The sequence below is a fragment of the Protomyctophum bolini genome (genome assembly GCF_963924005.1).
Source record: "Protomyctophum bolini genome assembly, chromosome: 23".
Classification (NCBI taxonomy): domain Eukaryota; kingdom Metazoa; phylum Chordata; class Actinopteri; order Myctophiformes; family Myctophidae; genus Protomyctophum; species Protomyctophum bolini.
In genome coordinates this window covers 14,280,123-14,300,363 of record NC_137884.1, presented here as the reverse complement: position 1 = coordinate 14,300,363, position 20,241 = coordinate 14,280,123, and the positions used below count along the sequence as shown (strand labels likewise).

At 43.2% G+C, this 20,241-nt stretch overlaps 1 protein-coding gene across 1 annotated transcript in view; it reads right to left on the bottom strand.

Moving 5' to 3' along the window:
• anks1b (ankyrin repeat and sterile alpha motif domain containing 1B) overlaps nt 1-20,241 on the bottom strand; it is a 252,885-nt gene that overhangs the window by 54,014 nt on the left and 178,630 nt on the right. Inside the window, exons 17-20 of the mRNA XM_080757040.1 lie at nt 15,496-15,523; nt 12,773-12,841; nt 10,843-10,941; nt 7,502-7,654 (exon numbers count right to left, since the gene is read on the bottom strand). Of these exons, the coding sequence (XP_080613166.1) occupies nt 7,502-7,654; nt 10,843-10,941; nt 12,773-12,841; nt 15,496-15,523 (349 nt within the window). The remainder of the gene's footprint in view (nt 1-7,501; nt 7,655-10,842; nt 10,942-12,772; nt 12,842-15,495; nt 15,524-20,241) is intronic.

Sequence of the window (20,241 nt, the reverse complement as noted above, 5' to 3'; positions counted from 1 at the left end):
GATCATAACTCATAAGCAAGCTAAGAACATCTGACTAACAGTAGATTATCTGCACAGTGAAGCTATGAGTATAGAGTGCTACGTGCAACATCTACATAAAACGCTAAATTAAAAATCGAATTAAATTATGAATTATAAATCTAAATAACATAAGTTTTAGCCTTTGATACGCCTGTATAAAGGTCGTCGGCTCCTGAGCAACTGCTGCCCTAATCAATCAATCAATCAATCAATGGAGAACAATTTGACATATTTCAGCAAACCTACGTATATAGTCCAGTATTGAAGGAGAGCGGGCTTACATTCATCAGGCTGGAAGGGTGACAATTTAAATAAAGAGACAACCTTCATGCAAATTTCATGAAACTATGACGACGCTACATTCATTGGTTCATTCCCTTTTCGAAAGGCAGATTCACAGTGCCGTCACTACCTATACGCACTGCGAGTAGGGCAACACACCGAGAGGGGGGCAACAAAATGTGCCAAGCCGACCCTCAAAATAACATAATAACGAACAGCCGTGTGTGCGTCCTCACAAACAGCAGAAATAGCCGATCTGGATGAGGAATAGCAGCGCTCTCGTCGGGAGGCAGGTGGGGGGGCAGCACAAATATCCTATGAGTAGGGCAACCAAATGGTCAGCTACGGCCCTGCTGATTCATGAAGTAACATCAGTAGGAAAGACAGAAAAATCTCTTGCGACGGCCTTATATTCCACTGAACTCATGAAAAGAGAAACAGCAAAGTCTGCTTTGAGTCACAACTTCCATGCGAGATAAACTACAATATTCATTCTGTTAACCCATTTAGGCCTATTTTCACAATTTAAAAAAAATAGCAGACCTACAAGCTTGTAGATCTGCTATTTTTCAATAGCTAAATTATATTGTAATGTTTAAAAACACCAAAAGGGGTTCCCGCCCAAAATGGGTTAAACATCATTAACACTAACAGTGGACGCACGTTAAGATTGCACATATCATATAATCCACAAACTATAGTATAGACTGTAAACAGCTGGATAAAGCTGACTGTTTAATAATATTGATTCATATCGTATGAATTGATGAGACGTGAAGAATCAAATGTTGCCAGAAACTACTTTTTTTGTACTACAGTACTACTGTGAAGTAAAGTGAAATAGAGGTCGACTGAGGTCGACACAGAACTGGCCGTCAGCGTTCCAAACTTTTAAACCAGCAGTTATTTTAAAAGGTGAACTAAATCAATATCCTCCACTCCATGGCTTATTTCTCGCCTAAAGTGTCAGAAAGTGTTTTTCAGATAAAAACTCCACCGGGCTATGTGAGGATACTGTCAGAGTAAACAATGTAAAGTCACACACATTTCCTCATGGCACCTCCTACGCAATCTCTGTCCTAGAGCGACGGAGAGAGAAAACCTTGTATCTCCGTTTTTCATCTTTTTAAATCCCCCCCCCCCCCCCCCCCCCCATAAATTACTTCCCTATCATCATATAACCACAAAGCAGCAAACATAGACGATCTAAGGGCTCACAAGTTGGTTCTTTTTGCTATTTTAATGCGAGGTGTTCATTGCGCGCTTGTATATGTGCTATTTTTGAGAGGTTTGGCATAGAGGCCGTACTTGTAATGACAATAAAGATTGATTCCGATTCTTGATTCTAAATGTCTGAAAATACACAATACCGGTAAATCTCTTTGGGTGCCAAAGACGAGAAAGGCAAGATTTTGTGTTTTCAGTGGTTTACGATAGATGGCGCTCTTCGTTAACCTACAGTATGAGTAACAGTTGAAAGCCCTTGATCACTATCCGTTTGACAGTCACATTTTTGTCTCGCGAACGCCCAGCGAACGGCACTGAAATTATCAAAGATCGTAGTGGACAAAAATATTCTGTGACTACTTAAAAGATAATGACAAACAGAATATCACTGGCACTGGGTGAATTCAATAATTATTGACTCTAGTAAAATAGTTGTTTAAGAGGTGCACGTACAGTACATCCAAATATTACGGGTGCAGGATCCAAAAAAATTAGAGATCCGCAAACCGTTTTAAAAGCTCCCAAAAAGATGTAATGTTTCGTCCTAACCGGCCTTCGTCAGGTATAACTAGTGAAAGAGTTGCCATGAATCCAATATACAGTTGGCCTTAAATAATCATATCATGAGGGCTATTGATGCCAAGGTTAATATTAACGGAACCATCATCATTTGAAAAAGTAAGGAACAACTTACAGATTAAGTTGAATCTGTATTGCCAAACTATAGTGCTGCCAAAAAAAGTCTATGAATCTATCTATGAAATCTATGAAAAGGTTTAATATAAAACAGTTTAATGTAGTGGGGAGGTCCCTGCTTCATCTCTCTGTCAGCTAAGGCAATGGTTCCCAAACGTTTTAGCCCGTGACCCAAAATAGAAATGAGAAGATTTTTCTTTGGTTTCTTCATGCAATTGCTGAAAAAATACATTTGAATTCTGTCTTTAATTCATGATTATTGTTGTTTTTTATTTGGGTTTTTTTTGGGAATGTTTTTTTGAAAATCCTAATCCTAATAATTAAAAACAAAATGTAGAAAACTAAAAATAAAGGGACCCATGAAAATGTGTCTGCGACCCAAACGTGGGTCCCGACCCGGTGTTTGGGAACCAGTGGGCTAAGGGGTCTTGGGCTGAAAACCGTTGAAGACCCCTGTTTTAAGGCGAACTTGCTTAAGTCCTGCAGTGTCTGTATATGGGGTTTTATAAATAAATTAACAAATGAATGATTTAACTGCAATATGTTGGACCACAAAGGTTATTTCTTCCAATTCCAGAAAAGTAATGGCTTTGGACATGCAAGGTTTCCATCCGACAGCAATGATGGCTGTACACACTGTACACAAACTGTGCACGCGCGCGCGCACGCACGCACAGAGCAGTCCTGAGGATAATCCACCCACCATAAACCACTCTCTCTCTCTCTCTCTCTCTCTCTCTCTCTCTCTGTGCGCGTTTGTGACGCGTTGCCAGCTTGGAGATCGGCAGTTTCTGATGAATGTTCTCACCGGAACAGGAACGGTGAGGTTCACGTGGTTAAATGTGTGCGTGTCACACTGCAATTAAACCTGCAGGCAGTGGTTAACGAAGGCAGGAACCATCTGGTTGTATAAAAGTGAGACAGTCTGTCCATTTGGAAAGGTGACAAACACACACACCGTGACACACACCGTGACACACAAACACAAACACACACCTCTTATATCGTTAGTGCATTATAGTACCTCTCTGATCGCTATGGCAACGGGTAACCGTCGCATAAACACTGAGTGTGCGTGTTCGTGTAAGTGCGCATGAGTGAGTGTGTGTGTGTGTGCGCGTGTGCGCGTGCTAGAGACGGAGAGAAAGACAAAGAGAATGCTCTTTTTGAGATAACGTTGTGAAATATGAGATAGGAATGCAGAGCCAAGTCAAGTCCTGCCGGACGGACGTGCGCACGCACACGACACACACACTACACAGGCCTACACTACACAATACTGTACACATGTACGTACGCAGGCTACTCTCACACTCATGCACACGTGCACACACACACGCTTGCGCGCACACACACAGAGAGCACTCAGAATGTAATGCTGCAGGGAAAATGTGTCAAAAAATCAACAGAGATCAGAGAGACAGTCAGAATCCTACACACAATGTGATTCTGTAACATGTTAGGAGAGACAGACAGACAGACAGACAGCAGTAGGCCTATTGAAACATGAAAGCTCTGACAGGCGTCCTCATAAACGTGAAAACAAACATTGTTACCTCCCTCACTGTCAATCAAACACTTTCCCTTTTCAGCAAAACATACAAGCAACACACACACACACACACACACACACACACATGCTTCCCATGCTGCCTGCTTGTGTGACCCAGGTTGAAATAACAGACAGCAGTGCCACCCTGTGGAGGTTTTACATTACTGCAAGTAATGTGCAGTTTGATTCAAAGACATGTTAAATGACATGTTAAACAGGCAGGCAGGCAGGCAGGTTCAAAGGTAAAAAAGAAGAAATAATAAATAAATAAAAATATTGTAATTGAATGGTTAAAAGGGACAGGGTAATTCACCCCCAATCCTTTTTTAACAACAACTATTCTCAATTGAATAATTTACAAACAACTATTCCTTCTGAGAACAAAACCTGGAACTGGTCTCAGATCAGTATTTTAATAATTAATGAGACACATATTGATGTCTTTCTGAGGGGCAGCGGTGACTCAGGGGTAGAGAGTGGCCGGATGGCAACGGCTAGGTCGCCAGTTCGATCCCGGGCTCCCACAGAGTTGGTGTCGAAGTGTCCTTGAGCAAGACCCTGAAGTGCTCCTGATGTGCTGGTTGGTGCCTTGCATGGTTTCCGCCACCATCATTGTGTGAATGGGTGAATGAATAAAGGCGCTATATAAATGCACCATTTACATTTCTGTTGAGTTAAGAGCTGATCCTGGATCAAGGTCGGTCGGTCTGTCTGCCTGCCTGCCTGCCTGTCTGTCTGTCTGTCTGTCTCTCTCTCCCTGAATTGATCCTGCGGCTTTTCTATATATTCTCGTTTCTCTCCTCTTCACTGCGCTCTCTCTCTCTCTCTGTGTGTGTGAGCAGCCTACAGGGTCCAGGTGACAGCAGAGTCTCTCTCTCTCTCTCTGTGTGTGAGCTGCCTACAGGGTCCAGGTGACAGCACAGTGCTGCAATGGTGGCAAGCTCACACTGACCAACTCATTGGAGGCAATGTAGGGTTCAGTGTCTTGCCCAAGGACACTTCGACATGTGGACAGGAGGAGCTGGGATTCGAACCGCCGACCCAGGGATCATTGGGCAACCTGCTGTACCTCCTGAGCCACAGCCGCCCACAATGTTAATATGTATGCGTGCATAGCATGGCATGAAACCCCTCGAGTATATCTGACTGACAGAATTAACTCTGCAAGCTACGTATCATTACTGTATCTGTCAAAAGTATTTTCTAATGTGGTCCTTTGAGTGCAACTGTTATGTAAACTGAGTCTCTCACACACACACACACACACACACACACACACACACACACACACACACACACACACACACACACACACACACACACACACGATTGTAAAAAAGGGTGAAAAAAAAGACTTCCCTCTAGTGGCATTGATCTGCACAACAATCTCTACTTGATTGTATGCCACACACGCACGCACGTGTGCAGTCCATTGCAATTAGTGGACAAATAGTGGAGGTAGTAGACAATTTCAAAAAGTTAAGTACATATATTGACAGCAAACTCAATTTCAGTGAAAATACTGACCAGATTATTAAAACTTGTAACCAACGCCTCCACCTACTATGCAAGCTCAACTCCTTTAGAGTGAGAAAGCATATCATGGAAACAGTCTATATTAAGAACCTGATAAGAGGGAATCTTGACTTTTAACATGGCAATGTGGTATGGCAATCTTAATGTAAAAGGAAGAAGCAAGCTGCTAGTGAACCTAGCCATCATTGGGATGAGACAGAAACAATTACGTTGTATCTTCGAAAAAATGCTGTCAAGACAGTTCGAACTACTTCCCTCTGGTAGACGGTACAAAGTACCAAAAGCTAACCGTAACATCTTTAAAAATTCCTTCATTCCTAATGCCATTAAGGCACTAAATGATACCATGTCTCGCTAGATTCGTTTTTAATGTATTTGCCACTGTTGTCCTGCATTTTTGCCATGAAAATAATTGTATAAGTGTTGTTACTGTTGTTGTTGCTGTTTGTTTTTTACTGTTGAAAGATTTCCGCATGTGGACAATAAATGAAACTAACCAAGTGGTTAAGAAACTGTTAATCGGTGATGTATGAATACAGTTTCAACAAAAGCAAGAGCTGTAGCCATTTGAAATAGTCTCGCACAGGGCATTAAAGGCATTGTAGGAATTCAGCAATCCAGTCAAACCCTAGTCAGACACACAAACGTCATTATTTTTCTGGCCATAGGGTGCCAATTTCAAATTGTGCTACTGTTATCTTCTACAAATACTACTAACATTGAATGACTGCAGTTTCTTCCAGCCGTGAGATGTCCCTTTAAGCTCCACTAAATTCTATTGTTAATCTGTTGCCTGGCTATAAAAGAAGACATCAGATACGTTCACATGAATTAGCTCACATGGGTTACGGCTGGAGGCTGTGTTAATATTCCAGCGCTTTGATGTTTCCCAGCATGTATACATCACAGAGTAGTACTGATACTGCAGGATAATGAGCCTGTGCTACATATAAGTGGCCAGTTGGTGGAACTAAGTACATTTACATTACTCGCAGTACTACTTCTACTCTTACTATACTCTAAACCTCTACAATTATTTGAACATTCTTAGTTACTAGCTAGATTTTGATATTGTTATTACAAAACATACATTAACCACTTCAGCCTATACATTTCGGTCATTTGAAAATAGCAGATCTACAAGCTCACAATGCGTCACATCTGCTATTTGGAGATGGACACTCTCCGACGATGAAGTAGCAGGCCACACTGTACATTTAAGAACTCAAGTTTAAATATAAGGAGATACAAGGTTTCTACCCGTTAGCAAGTGCAGGAATATGCTAATTCACGCGCGCACACACAAATGCAGTGCGTGGGTGGCAAGCCCAGCACTGTGAAACATCTTCCATCCTACATGCTTATGTAACTCCTCTCCAGTCACCACTTTACTCTCTCTCTCTCTCTCTTCCTCCCCCCCTCCCCCCCCATCCCTCATAGAGCACAGCTGTCTCCCGGTGCATCAAAGGAGGCACCCCACAGACCCAGCCTTTACATTCGGAAGCGCTCAGCTGGAAACCTCTGAAAGCCGCTTCGTCGACACTGCCTCGTCTGCCCTTCCATCCGCTGGAGGGAAGGTGTTCAACCGTGGGAAGGAACAAGGTCCTTAGCATGTCACAGAAACCGCAAACCAAACCAGCAACCGCTCATTCACAACCACAAACAAATGGAGGACCCGACGAGGACACATGTACACGTCATCAGGTCCTTGTTTTACCGTTTCACCCGTCAACCTTTTGGGTTTGATTTGCGTCATGCCACGGAGCCCAATCTAAAATCCTCAGCGTTAATGTAACTCTGAGAGACTTACAAACCTAGCCTGGCATGGCCAGACTAAAATCACTGCCGTCGGTATAGTCTGGAACTTCGGTGTGGAGGATTTATTTCCAAGGTTACAAACAGATTCCATAACGTCACAGCAAAATAAATCTCACTTTGAATAGTGGGCTCTGATTGATTGGTTAGATTGAGTGCCAGACCAATCGCCTCAGGGATCTTTTGTCTGGTTTCCAGGCTATTTCAGAACCGTAAGGGTCCGTTTGAGTTTATTTTTTATTTATTTTTAACGGATAACAAATCCTCCCGTCAGTACCAAAGAGCCACGAAATGCGGCCTTGAAATCATCTTTGACATATTATTCTCGGACACGCCGTGCAAAGGAAGGAAGGCGTCTGTGGCCCTACTCACATTGACGAGCTCTATCTCCCAGATCTTCTTCACCAGCTCCATGGACGTGTAGCCGTTGATGAGGAAGGACTTGGTGTAGTCTCCCAGCTCCAGAGACTCCAGCCACTCGGCCACCGACGTGGGGTTGTTGCCGTCATATCCCACCGGCCGCACCTGCAGGGCACGTACACAAACACACACACACACACACACACACGGACAGAGTCACCAGACTGATGGGACGAGTGCTTCTCTAGCCTCGGTATACCCAGGCTTTTATTTTCGTTCGCATTCGGCTCAAAAAGAAAAGCCTGGGGAAACCATTTGGAAAATCTGGCATAGATAGCACTCAGATCGGCGAACCAATAGGATGCACCGGCTGTTTTCGACGGCATCCGCCGCTCTAGACCAGAGATCATACAGGCTACATGGGCAGGCTAGTGGTTCTCAAACGTGTTCATGTAAAGGGATATTTCACTTACAAAATCGGGGACATTTTATCGTCTACTCGGGTTTTTGTGAACACCCCGGATAGTTTTGAAGTTGCTTGAGTATTTTGACAGGGCTTGATGTTAACTTTTTGAGGCACTTGTCCTTCGAAACAAGTACATTTCCCAAAAAAAGTCACTTGTCCACAGTCCACACACACTTTGTGTGCGTGCATGTACATGCGTGCGGGCATGCGTGCGTGCATGTGTGTTGTACAGTCAACAGCTTCGTAATGTTCAAGGTGCCTCTGACGAGCAATGAAATCAGTACTTCTCATTAAAGTGGTGTGTGGGTTTGTGGGTGTGTGGATGTGTGGGTGCGTGCGTGGGTGTGTGTGAGAGACAGTTGGGGATAGTGATGGAGACAGCAGATGAGACTACAGAGGGAGAATGTGAAGGGAGGAGGGCTGATGGGAGTTTTAAGTGTTTGGAAAGTTGAACAAGATGAGAGGAGAAAGTGCTGACTGAGTCTCTCTGTGAGAGTTGCTTATCTCTGAACGCACGCACGCACGAACCACACACACACACACACACACACACACACACACACACACACAGTTCTATTACTGGATTTGTTGCTGTCGGGAGGAAACCTCCTAACTCAATTTTTGAGGTTTTTGATTATTATTAAACAAAAAAAGAAAGTGCCTAAATTGTAAATTGTATAAATGAGAAGAGAAGTAATGACAGGAGATGAAAGTTCTCCGTTTCTCTGTGAAAGCCGCTTAACTCTGTCTGAACCCACCTCTCAGACAGAGAGGTGTGTGTGTGCACGCGCACACACACACACACACACACACACACACACATTTCGTTCTGTCAGTAATCCATGTCGGTGTTATTTCAAACCCCTCTATTCTTGCGGTATTGATCGTTCTCCCACTTTTCAATCAATCTTTCTCGCCTCGCCTCGCCTCGGAAGGTACTGTTACTGCATGTGTTCGAATAAGACATGGACTGTCTGTCTGTCTGTGAACACACAGGCAGACAGACAGTGTGTATTATTGATGGTCTGTCTGTCTGTCTGTGAACACACAGGCAGGCAGACAGACAGTGTGTATTATTGATGGCAGAGTTTCTGTGCTAGTTTCGATCAAGCTGTGATGTACTGTAATGCACTGTAATGCATCTTCCTTCCGTGAGTAACGAATATTATATTGTAGTGCATGAGAGACCCATGGGGTAGGCACGTCTGTAGGCTTCTCCCTTACCCTTTAGAGACCCATGGGGTAGACAATCCTGTAGACTTCTCCCTTACCCTATATTAGGGATGCACCGAAAATTCGGCCACCGAAGATATTCGGCCGAAAATGTCTAAAAATGTATTTTCGGCCTATTCGGTTTCGGCTCAAATAGGCCGAAAATATATCACCGAATAGTCAAAACACCGGGTCGCTATAAACACAACACGCGATTGTCTTGAACGTAACCAGAGCGCTCCGCATCTACCCCTCTCTCTTCCCCAACTTCAGTCTCCCACACACACACGGAGCGTCAAGTTCTCTGTGACTGCGATGCGCTCCGCGAAAACTGCGAGCTCATCAACAGGTTGCAAAATGCCCAAAACATGGTATTTGTGAGCACCGCCACTGTCTATTCTTTTGTCGTATGACCAAAAATGCTCCCAAATGTCTGAATCTGTGAGCTTGCAGGCAGGCTACGACGGACGAACACTAGCAGTGTAGCACTAGCTCGTTAGCTTCTCAAAATGTTTCCACCTGTGTACTGTAATCTCAGCAGCGCATTGAAGTGGACATAGGGCTAAAGCAGAAGCAGAACGTCCGTGAACGTTTTGCTTAACAATGAACAGTTGTTCAGTGCTGTTTAACTTTGGCAATATGTGATACTAGAGCCTAGAGAACATGCTAATATGGCTGCTAAATAAGAAAGTTTTCCCCCCCATCAGCTAGCGTGCTATTGTGTGTGTGTGTGTGTGTGTGTGTGTGTGTGTGTGTGTGTGTGTGTGTGTGTGTGTGTGTGCGCGCGCGTGTGTGCGTGCCCACACAGACTGTGTGTAGGACAGTGGTTCTCATAGTGGGAGTTCCAGCTAGAGCTAGATAGTTAGAAAGTAAACCAAGTGGACCCTAAGGGTCTGTAACAGAGTGCAAAAATGGAACCAAACTAAAATAAATTTACATTGATTTTACAATAGAAATAAAAAATAAATTGGGGTCCCAGAGATAGAAATGGAAAGAAAGACAGTCAGCTATACACGGTCAACATTACAGATTACAGTATCATTACAAGTACAAGGAATGGCAAATCAAATTGTATAAAAAACGGGGTAAAATATTAATTTTGAAGGAGTATTCATTTTTATTGTCTTTATTGTTAGTTACAACATGCCTACAATAACGTGAAGCATTTTTTAAAAGGTAATTGCAAAAAGGTGCCATAATCCGATTCATCGATTCATCGTTTAAATAATCGCCCGATGAATCGATTATAAAAATCCATAATCATGTCTTTTGCCATAATCAGGTAGCTTTACAACAAAGATGTATTCGGCTATTCGGTATTCGGTTTTCGGCCAACTGTTTCCTATATTCGGTTTCGGCCAAGAATTTCCCTTTCGGTGCATCCCTACCCTATATTATATTGTAGTGCATGAGAGACCATGTTAATGACGTTTAGAAGATTTAGAACACTTTCCTGGGGGTCTTTATGTGTGTAATATGTGGTTTTATATATTTTCGATTTTAGCAGTGAGACCAGTGTCTCTGATGTCATCGACACTGGACTCACTTACTTCCTGGACTACATGTTGTCTCAGTAAGACAGCCCTCCCCTATCCACAAGGAGGAGCAGTGCACCAAAGCATTATGGGAATTGTAGTCCAAGAAGGAAGCGTGGGTGCGTGAGTGTAATACTGACCCTGGGCAGCAAGCGTATGGCCTGCAGGAGGCGCTGTCTGTGAGCTGAGTTGAGAATGCCGATCTCCAACAGGTCCTGGTCCTCCACCACATTGCTGCCCTGTGAACAACAACAACACACACACATTTAGCAGACGCTCTTAATCCAGAGCGATTTACAGTAAGCAAGAACAAAATCTATAAATGCACCGTGTCTCTGTATGTGTGTGTGTGTGCGGCTGTAATGCATGTAACTCCAGAACCGTTCGCCCCACCGACTTCAAATTCGACACACGCGCTCCACATCCCTGCACAGTGGCCGGTGACGGTCTGTCTGACCCATGCACAGTTGTCCAGAACCGACACAAAAGGCCTCTGACCGGGCTCTGAACAGGGCCCCTGCTCCATATATGGAGCTGACCTCACAACACTCCATATTTGGGCATGCCCTACACAGAACTCCATATATAGGAATAAGGGACACAGACAGACAGATACAGAAATCTCCATATATGGGCATAAAAGGGACACAGATAGATGGGTGGAACGGGTACTCTGATCATAAGCAAGCTGAGGGCTTTACAATGAAACTAGGAGTATACACTATAGAGTGCTATATTTAAATGTAAATTACATGGGTTTAGCCTTTGCATACTGTACGCCTGTGAGGTCGTCAAGGCTAGTAGTGCAAGTGCTACGGCAAGTGCTATGGGCTAAGATGGAGTCTGAAGAGGTGGGTTTTCAGACTGTTCACAGGGTTCTGATTACAATGAGATGTTCGTTCCATAGTTCTGGACGACAGTTGGCGTACTCCTCCTACCCGTCAAAGTTAAACATTGTGTTTGTGTGTTCCCACCACGGCACTCTGACCATCTGCTTCGTTGTCATAACGCACTCAAATTGGACTGAATACTCTAATAACTGTTTTGCAAAAGGTACAGCAGTTACCAACAATGACGCTAAAGGGATAATACACAAAAAGCCCTGAGGGTTTGTTCCCATTGTGGTCCTGTGTGTATTCAATTCATCAATACATATAAAGACATACAATAAGATAGGTCAAATAAGAGGTCATGCTGAGATCATCATGCCCACTTGGGCCAGTACTCTGTCCTCTACCCTGAGCCATCCTACCAGAACCATGAGCAGGGGATGTTAGGTGAGTCCTATAGGTGCACAATAAGAGGAGGGGGGTCTAGGGTTGGGATTTGCTTATCGGATCCAACATCGAGGAGCCGGAATCAGTTCCATCACACCCGAAACAGTTTCAGGAACCGGTCTTATCACACTGTCACAGAGCTGGTATGTGGACTTCACACGCCTGCTATATACGATCACAATCCTTATGGTTGACCCGTAAGGGTCCATATGGTTGAACCCGTATGGTTGGACATTGTCCAGAACTGCCAGAAAAGGCTCTGGTAATGAACCTGATGAGCATAAGTCCCCACACCTGTCCAATTCCCAGGCTCTGGTGCAGATAGCTCCATATGGGAATAAAAGGGATACAGGCAGACAGACAGATACAGAGACCTGCATGTATAAAGGGTATGCGCGTGACATCATCATCATCAAACCCAGAAGTTATTATTATTAAATTGTTTTTATTGATTTTTCTCCAAAACCAGAAGTTATGCGGGAACACCTAGTGAGTGTCAAAAAATGACTATCTGGACACGGCAGCCCATACAGAAAAATACTATCTGATTGCATTAGGCAACGTTAAACCACTTTAAACTCACTTTGCCACTCACTTTATGCATGCGCATACCCTCTATAGGCACAAGAGGGACACAGACACAGACATATGGTTAAAATGGGTGCTATGGCAACAGATATAATTTACAGGTATTGCATACAAGGGTGAGGTATGCGTTCCCGATTTTCAGTTCTAGTATTTTTTGTTTTTTAAACAAGCCCATGTTGCTTAGAATAAGCAGACATGGGAACACTGATGCACACTGTAGCATCTCCACATTGTCTCGCTCTGCGGCACACCTCCACACCACAGCAATGCAACGCTGGAGAAGACACCAACAAAACACATTACACTTACATAATGTTTTCTAGTTTGATTTGCGTGCATACGCATGCACGCAAGCACGTGTCGTTGCTAGTTTGATACACGAGCACACGCACGCACACACACACACACACGTCACAGTGGTCACACACACACACACACACACACAAACAGAAGCCTCATCTGGCGATGTCGTACAGTATCACCTTTAATTAGTCTGATGGGAGACCTTTAGATAGAGAGAGAAAGAGAGAGAGAGAGAGAGAGAGAGAGATACATTAATGGTGCAGAGAAAGAGAGAGCCAGTGAGAGAGAGCCAGTGAGTGAGAGAGAGAGAGAGAGAGAGAGAGAGAGAGAGAGAGAGAGAGAGAGAGAGAGAGAGAGAGAGGGAGAGGGAGAGGGAGAGGGAGAGGGAGAGGGAGAGAGGGAGAGGGAGAGGGAGAGGGAGAGGGAAAGAGAGAGAGAGAGAGAGAGAGGGGAGAGAGGGAGAGAGAGAGGGGGAGAAAGAGAGAGCGAGCCAGTGATAGAGAGAGAGAGAGACAGAGAGATACACTGCAGACAGAGTGATAATGAGAGGAGTGACAGTGAGGAAGCGAGGGGAAAAGGAGCAACAAGGCATGCAGGAAGAGACACACACTCTCTCTCTCTCTCTCTCTCACACACACACACACACACACACACACACACACACACACGTCCCCAAGGTTCGAAACACAATGTGGTCCCTTGACCTTCTGCAGCAGTAAAGACTTATCGATTTACCATTATAACATAGATCAATAGTTCATGGGACAATACGGGACATTCATCACATGCAGGTCTTATACGTACGTACAGTATGGATACCATAGGAGACATCGTCTCACTCTCTTCCATTCAGAGAGGCAGGCTTACACTTATTATTTATAGCTACCAGAATTTCAGGACTATAAAGTGCACCAGCTAAATTTAGGGAAAAAACAAATGTGTGCATATACACGCCGCACTGGACAATAAGTCGCATATAGAGGCCATAGCCGGCCATAGAGATAGATTTAGAAGGTCCCCTAGTGGCTGTTAGCAGCTAAAAATCCATAGATTAGCCGCACCGTTGTATATAGGCCACAGGGTTCAAAGCATGGGGAAAAAGTAGCGGCTTATAGTCCGGAAATTACGGTATTTTCACCCAAAGACATTTGGTGTGGAGGAAGTAATAAAAACAAAGCCCTGGGAGACCCCGGTCAGAATTTTAAGTTGATTATCTTTGTCCATGAAGCTCTCACAACCTGGTAACCTGATAACCCGACTCCGCCTGATTGCGGCAGCATTGAGTTCACAAGTTCCCTCCTCCTGCCTGCTTGTACGTTTTACTACCCAGTCACACACTCTATGCAACTAATATAGTCTTCCTTGCACTGGATATACTTTGGCATCGGACCGTAGGATACAACTCGACATAACAGTGTCTTTTATATGGTTTATTGTTGTGCTGCCATTTACACCAACACACTCATACCAACTACACACTGAACAACGTCAGTCAAAATCAGTCAAAATCAGGTTATAAACCTAAAGAAGGAAACACAAACAAATAGAACAACAATTACTACCATGCAATATCTCTAATAATAACTGTATATTGAATGAATATGGTATGTTTGTCGCACAAAGTATGTATGAATTCTTACCGGCTGTCACTCGCGATGCTCAAAGATAGAACGCTAACAAAACACACAACGGACACACAGTCACACATCTCCTGTCGCACATGCGCAGTAGACTATCCAACAGGTCACGCATGCGCAGTGGACTATCTGACGGTAAACAATACTATAATATAACCCCAAACGTCCCCTAAACACACACAGAAAAATACAGAAACCCCCCAACTACTTTAAAGACACCCCAGCATATGTAAAATAAACCCCACCTTACTGGAATCTCTGAAGTAAAAACATGCACGTAAGTTGCTGAAAGTGAAAGTGCGTCACATCATGCCCTGACTCAAATGTCCACCAGATGGCACTGACCACACATACATACACGTATAAAATATAATGCAACATATAAAGCTATAATTCCCACACTGCTTCTGGTCTCTCTCAAGCAGAAACGATGAACCAGAAGCTGCGGGTCAAAAGTCTGATATCTCCATAATAATTTGGAGTTGTAGTCTTGTTAGGTTGTGTTTACATGTGTGCTGTGGCACAGCCTCAATACGTCATCAGCCTCGTGTTGATGACGCCTCAAGCTGCCGCATATCGCTCCGATCAGCATCTGATCAGAGTACATGGTCTCTGCCCCAGAGGGACCAGATGGGAGCAGGAGGAAATCACTGCTGCCGCCATCTGACGGAGTCAGGTTACTCAGAAGATTCCCTTTTATTTCCATGACTTTTCCTAAATATTCGTTTGAAATCATCTGTTTTTAGTTGTTTTTTTTAATCTGAAACATTTTCTAAATATGAATTTAGGCATACTTATACCATCTCTGCCTGTACGTTTTTGGTCAAACTGCCCCCTGGCACCCTTTCTGCCCCACGGCAGTGAACTTCACACCTCCAGACAGCCCGTTGTTCATTTAATGGCTCATTTGCATTTAAGGCCTGTCCAAGCTCACAACACATCACAGCGTTGTGAGCTTGTATGCTAATGGAGATTTAAAAGACTCTACCCCACTGGGGGAGAAGGTGTCAAAGCGCCTGGAGCTCCAAGGGAGACAGTAGCCAAAAACATCACAGGAAAATGATAAATGATAAATGAACTGCATGTACAGGTACATTAAAGCCTCCAAAGCACTTTACCAAAGTATTTCACTTACACCCATTCACACACATTTTCACACCCATTCATTCACACATAAAACCAATGCAAGGCGCCAACCTGTAAGAGCAGTTAGGTGTTCAGTGCTCAAGGACACTTCCAGCAACACCCTTACAGGTCTGTACATTTGAGCGTGCACAAATGCACTTATTGCATTTATTTAGCTTTTATATGGTCTAAATAATGCATGTCAAGCTGGAGTCTTTGAAAAGAAAAAGGTGAAAAATCTATACCCCAACCCCGTTACTATTTTTAGTTCATTAGCTCAGTCATGTACAGTACACTACACTAGGTACAGTATACCTGTTCTATGAATAGATCCAATGAACAACCAATCTCCAGAATATATAACATTCAATATCATGGCTATCATATCATTGTTTAAATACATTTTTAATACCAGTTACCTTCGATACAGGTATGTTAATAAACTTCAAGCTCTGAAGAGACTTGCCAATAAAGATCTAGAATTTGGCTATATATAATCCCTTGTATTATTGTACGCATTACAACTGCTGACATAAATATTCCATATATTTGATAGATTGTACAGCCAGGAGAATGCATCAAACCACTGGTTCTCAACATTGAGACTAAACCTAAATGGAGTTTTATTCAAAAGACTAAAAATAAATCAAAATAAATCAACACTTTGGCTTAATGCTTTCAATGCATAATCAAAAAATCACACCCGTGTGAGCTGAGTGGTGCAAAAAAAATTCAGTCATAGTTTTATGTGAAAGACTGAAACGTTGTCAGCGCTAAACCAGGAGAGAGAGAGTGTGTGTGGGTGTGTGTGTGTTACTGAACCAGTAGTGGGGAAACTGAGCGATAGGCAGATGAACATCCAAGGCATGCCAACAGCTTCCCCCTCAAGCTTTAAACTTGTCCACTGTTCTAATTGATGGCTTTGTTTTAAAGCCAGGAAGAGGCTTGGCTCTTAAATGTTGTTGTTGTTGGAAGCCTGCGTGGTCCACACGCACACGCACGCCACTACGAAGACATGCTGCTTGTCTGTGATTACTCACTGTTGCAGCACCAAGGACAGCGCTGCTGACAGCAGTCAGCGCACGCACGCACACACACACACACACACACACACACACACACACAGACTAAACACTCTCTCTTTCCCTCTCTCTCTGTCTCTCCGATTGAGAGATTCAACTCTCACTCAGTGAGTCTATCTCTCTGCTGTCAAACCAGTAGAACAGAACATCAGATATACTTTTCATTTCTGTAGATCCAAAGAACGAGCCTTCAAGATCCCGCTTTGTTTCAGGGTGAAGCAGCGCTTGTACAGAACCCCCCCACCAGAACCTTGTACTGTCTGTACCTCTCCACACCAGAACCTTGTACTGTCTGTACCTCTCCACACCAGAACCTAGTACTGTCTGTACCTCTCCACACCAGAACCTTGTACTGTACCTCTCCACACCAGAACCTTGTACTGTACCTCTCCACACCAGAACCTTGTACTGTACATCTCCACACCAGAACCTTGTACTGTACCTCTCCACACCAGAACCTAGTACTGTACAACTCCACACCAGAACCTTGTACTGTACAACTCCACACCAGAACCTAGTACTGTACATCTCCACACCAGAGCTCAACTGGGATTGGGGATTTTTTTTACCCACCTGTTTCGAATGCCATCAACGCATTGAGGGCATTAGAATCTGCTATTTCCCCCCCCTATCCCAGTGGCCTGGAGTGTCTATTAGCCAAACACGTCCCTGCAGTGCAGCCCTCTCCATGGAGCATAAACCATAGCATTCCACATTCTACCCACTACCTGTCAGACAGCCGTCTGGCCCTTGCCAGAGGCTGGCTGGCAATAAACAATTTCATTCCATTAAGAGCTGTGGAAAGAAATGTTCTTCTTGAGTAACCTTGTGTATAACATTTCAATACAACAGCCGGTCAAACAAACCCAATCAACACAGCTAATCTCTAGAGTAAAACAGCATCCGGTCAAAATGCTCTGTGTTCATTCAACTCGGAACATGCTTTATAATGGACCCCTAAAGGGCTTACTATTCATTTGGTTTTACTCTCAAGCGTTGAATCACTACCGAGGATATTGCCTTTGCCCAGAGCCGTCCTTGCTGTAGGGTAACTGTTGCAATAACCTTGGCTCCCATAATGTTTGTAAAGGCTGGATGGAGAGTTCCTGCTTTACACATTCCACATATTAACAGCTATGTCTGGGCCTTAGTAAACAATGGAGGTCAGGGATCACTTTCCCCTCCCCAGGCAAATCAACAGACTGGCCGAGCCATGCACTACTACAGCATCAGGCCAGAGCAATGGCTCACAGAGGGAGAGGGAGTCCAAGGTCGGACTACAGTGGTTCTCGAAGGGGGGGTCCCGGTTCCAGCCAGGGGGGTCCCCTGAAGCTAAATGTGTTCATGGAGTAAAAGTAAGTTTTCAAGTTACATCAAAGTAAGTTTTGGGTGTCTCCGGCACAATATATTTTCAGATGACCTTCACATCAAAACGTTTGAGAAACAATGAATAGATAGAGCCCTTGAACAGAATGTTTGTGTAGTCTTCCAACATGGCTTCCTATATTACGTACAGAAGAAACCATTGCAGGGCATTTTCTCTGTTCAACAATTGCGGTTTGAAATGGTCATTAACTTCTTCAAATATCTTCATTTATTTTTCAATGACACATCATATGAAAGCTCACATTCTGTACTGGCATAATATGTAAAAAGCTGAAAAAATTACTGTGGGCCGCATTGTGAGTCAAACCATTGTATATTATGGCAATTGAAGAGACCAAGGTTGGTGTTCATGTTATGATCAATACTATACAAACAAAAAGTGATCTGCGGTCTGGGGGTCTGGGTTGTTCACAAAAGCCTGAGTAGTTGATAAAATTACCAAAAGTTTTTTTGAAAGTGAAATTTTGGGTGGCAAAAACACATTTTGATGGCAATATTGTTTTACAAAAGTTACTAATTTACTCAAATGTACTAAACTAATTGCCAGACGTACTTTTACTCAAGTTAAAAATGTGAGTAACACCACTGGAAATTAGACATTTTCTGGTTACCACAATCATTCCATGCAGGCCCCTATTAGAGAAACATAAACAGCTTTATAATGTTTGATTGCCACCCACCACCCCCCTCTCTCTATCTCTCACCATTATGTCACTTATTTCAATAGGTTTCTTCAGTATCTGCTCTATATCAAGAGGAAGTTGAGCAGGAATAAAGGGATAAATGACTCTTCTTATATAGTTGCTGTTAGCTCCATGCATGGTTTAACTTATTTTGTGTTTTTCTTTGTAAATGAACGTCCTATTTGATCATACTACAGCTTCACACGGAAGCATCAGAAGTGGCAGATTGACAAGCTCAAAAACTTGTGCTTGTAGATCTGCTACGACATAATATGAGGTGTGTGTGTGTGTGTGTGTGTGTGTGTGTGTGTGTGTGTGTGTGTGTGTGTGTGTGTCCGACGGAGACAATGATTCACAAGTCTTGAGTTTGCTGACGAGGTAGAACAGCAGGAACCGAAAACAAAAGCTGGATTCTTCATGACTGCCTGAATTATTTATTTGATGTAAATTAGCTACTTCCTTGCTTTGTTTACCAATGAGCTGAAAAGTCTACATTGTCTATTTGTGGTACCCAAGCAAAAAAAGAAAGGCAGTGATGGCGATGCTGCCCGTTATACGAGGGTGTGTTTGCTTACCCTCAGCATACTGTACATTATTAAATACCTAGCAATCAGAAAGCAATACAGCAACGGCATACAAACTGACTACCCATAGCGCTGGAAAGGGGAAAGTGTTTTAGCGCATATACTGTAGTCATGTCAACAGAATTGCTGCTGCTGTCAGCGTAATACAAATTCACTGTTCATGACAACACAACAGCGCCCCAGTCATGAACCACTTGAACCCCAAATATACCGAGTTGACCTCCTCAAAGTGGGCTCCAGGGGAACCCCAGTGGTCCTTGAGGTGCTTTTAAAAGCTTTTAATAAAGAAATCAATTTCCAAAAATAGCTATTGTCTGTGTTCTGCATTATTAGGTATAATACAAGCCATTTTCTCTAGTGTTCTACATTTATACTTGTAGGCCTACTGTCGGTGCAGTAGTACTGTAGGATATAATAGTGCTTAAGTGATTAATTAGACTAATTTAATTATTCAACTACCTGTATACAAAATTATTTCTGTGTGTCGATTCATGGACATACAGGTACATCTAAAAAAATCTCATCTCAATTATTTGATGAATTGGAAAACACAATCAAATTGTCGATCAAATTAAAACCCATTCTGGGCGGGAACCCCTTTTGGTGTTTTAACTAAGCATTTATGTTATACTTTAGCTATTTTAGAAAAATCGTAAAAATGCGGCACAAATCTTTGAATATATATTCTTTCAGAGCGAACGTTTAAAAAAAAAAACCTAAATGGGTTAAATAATGCTTATGCCAAGAAAATAATTGATAGTGGTAGCCGTACTCTGTTTTCTCGTGGTTTGTCTCTCGCTTCATTGATAAGCCGTCTGTGTTCGGCCCTGCCGTCGGAACTTACTAAATGGCTTTTCTCCGACAAACATGTTGT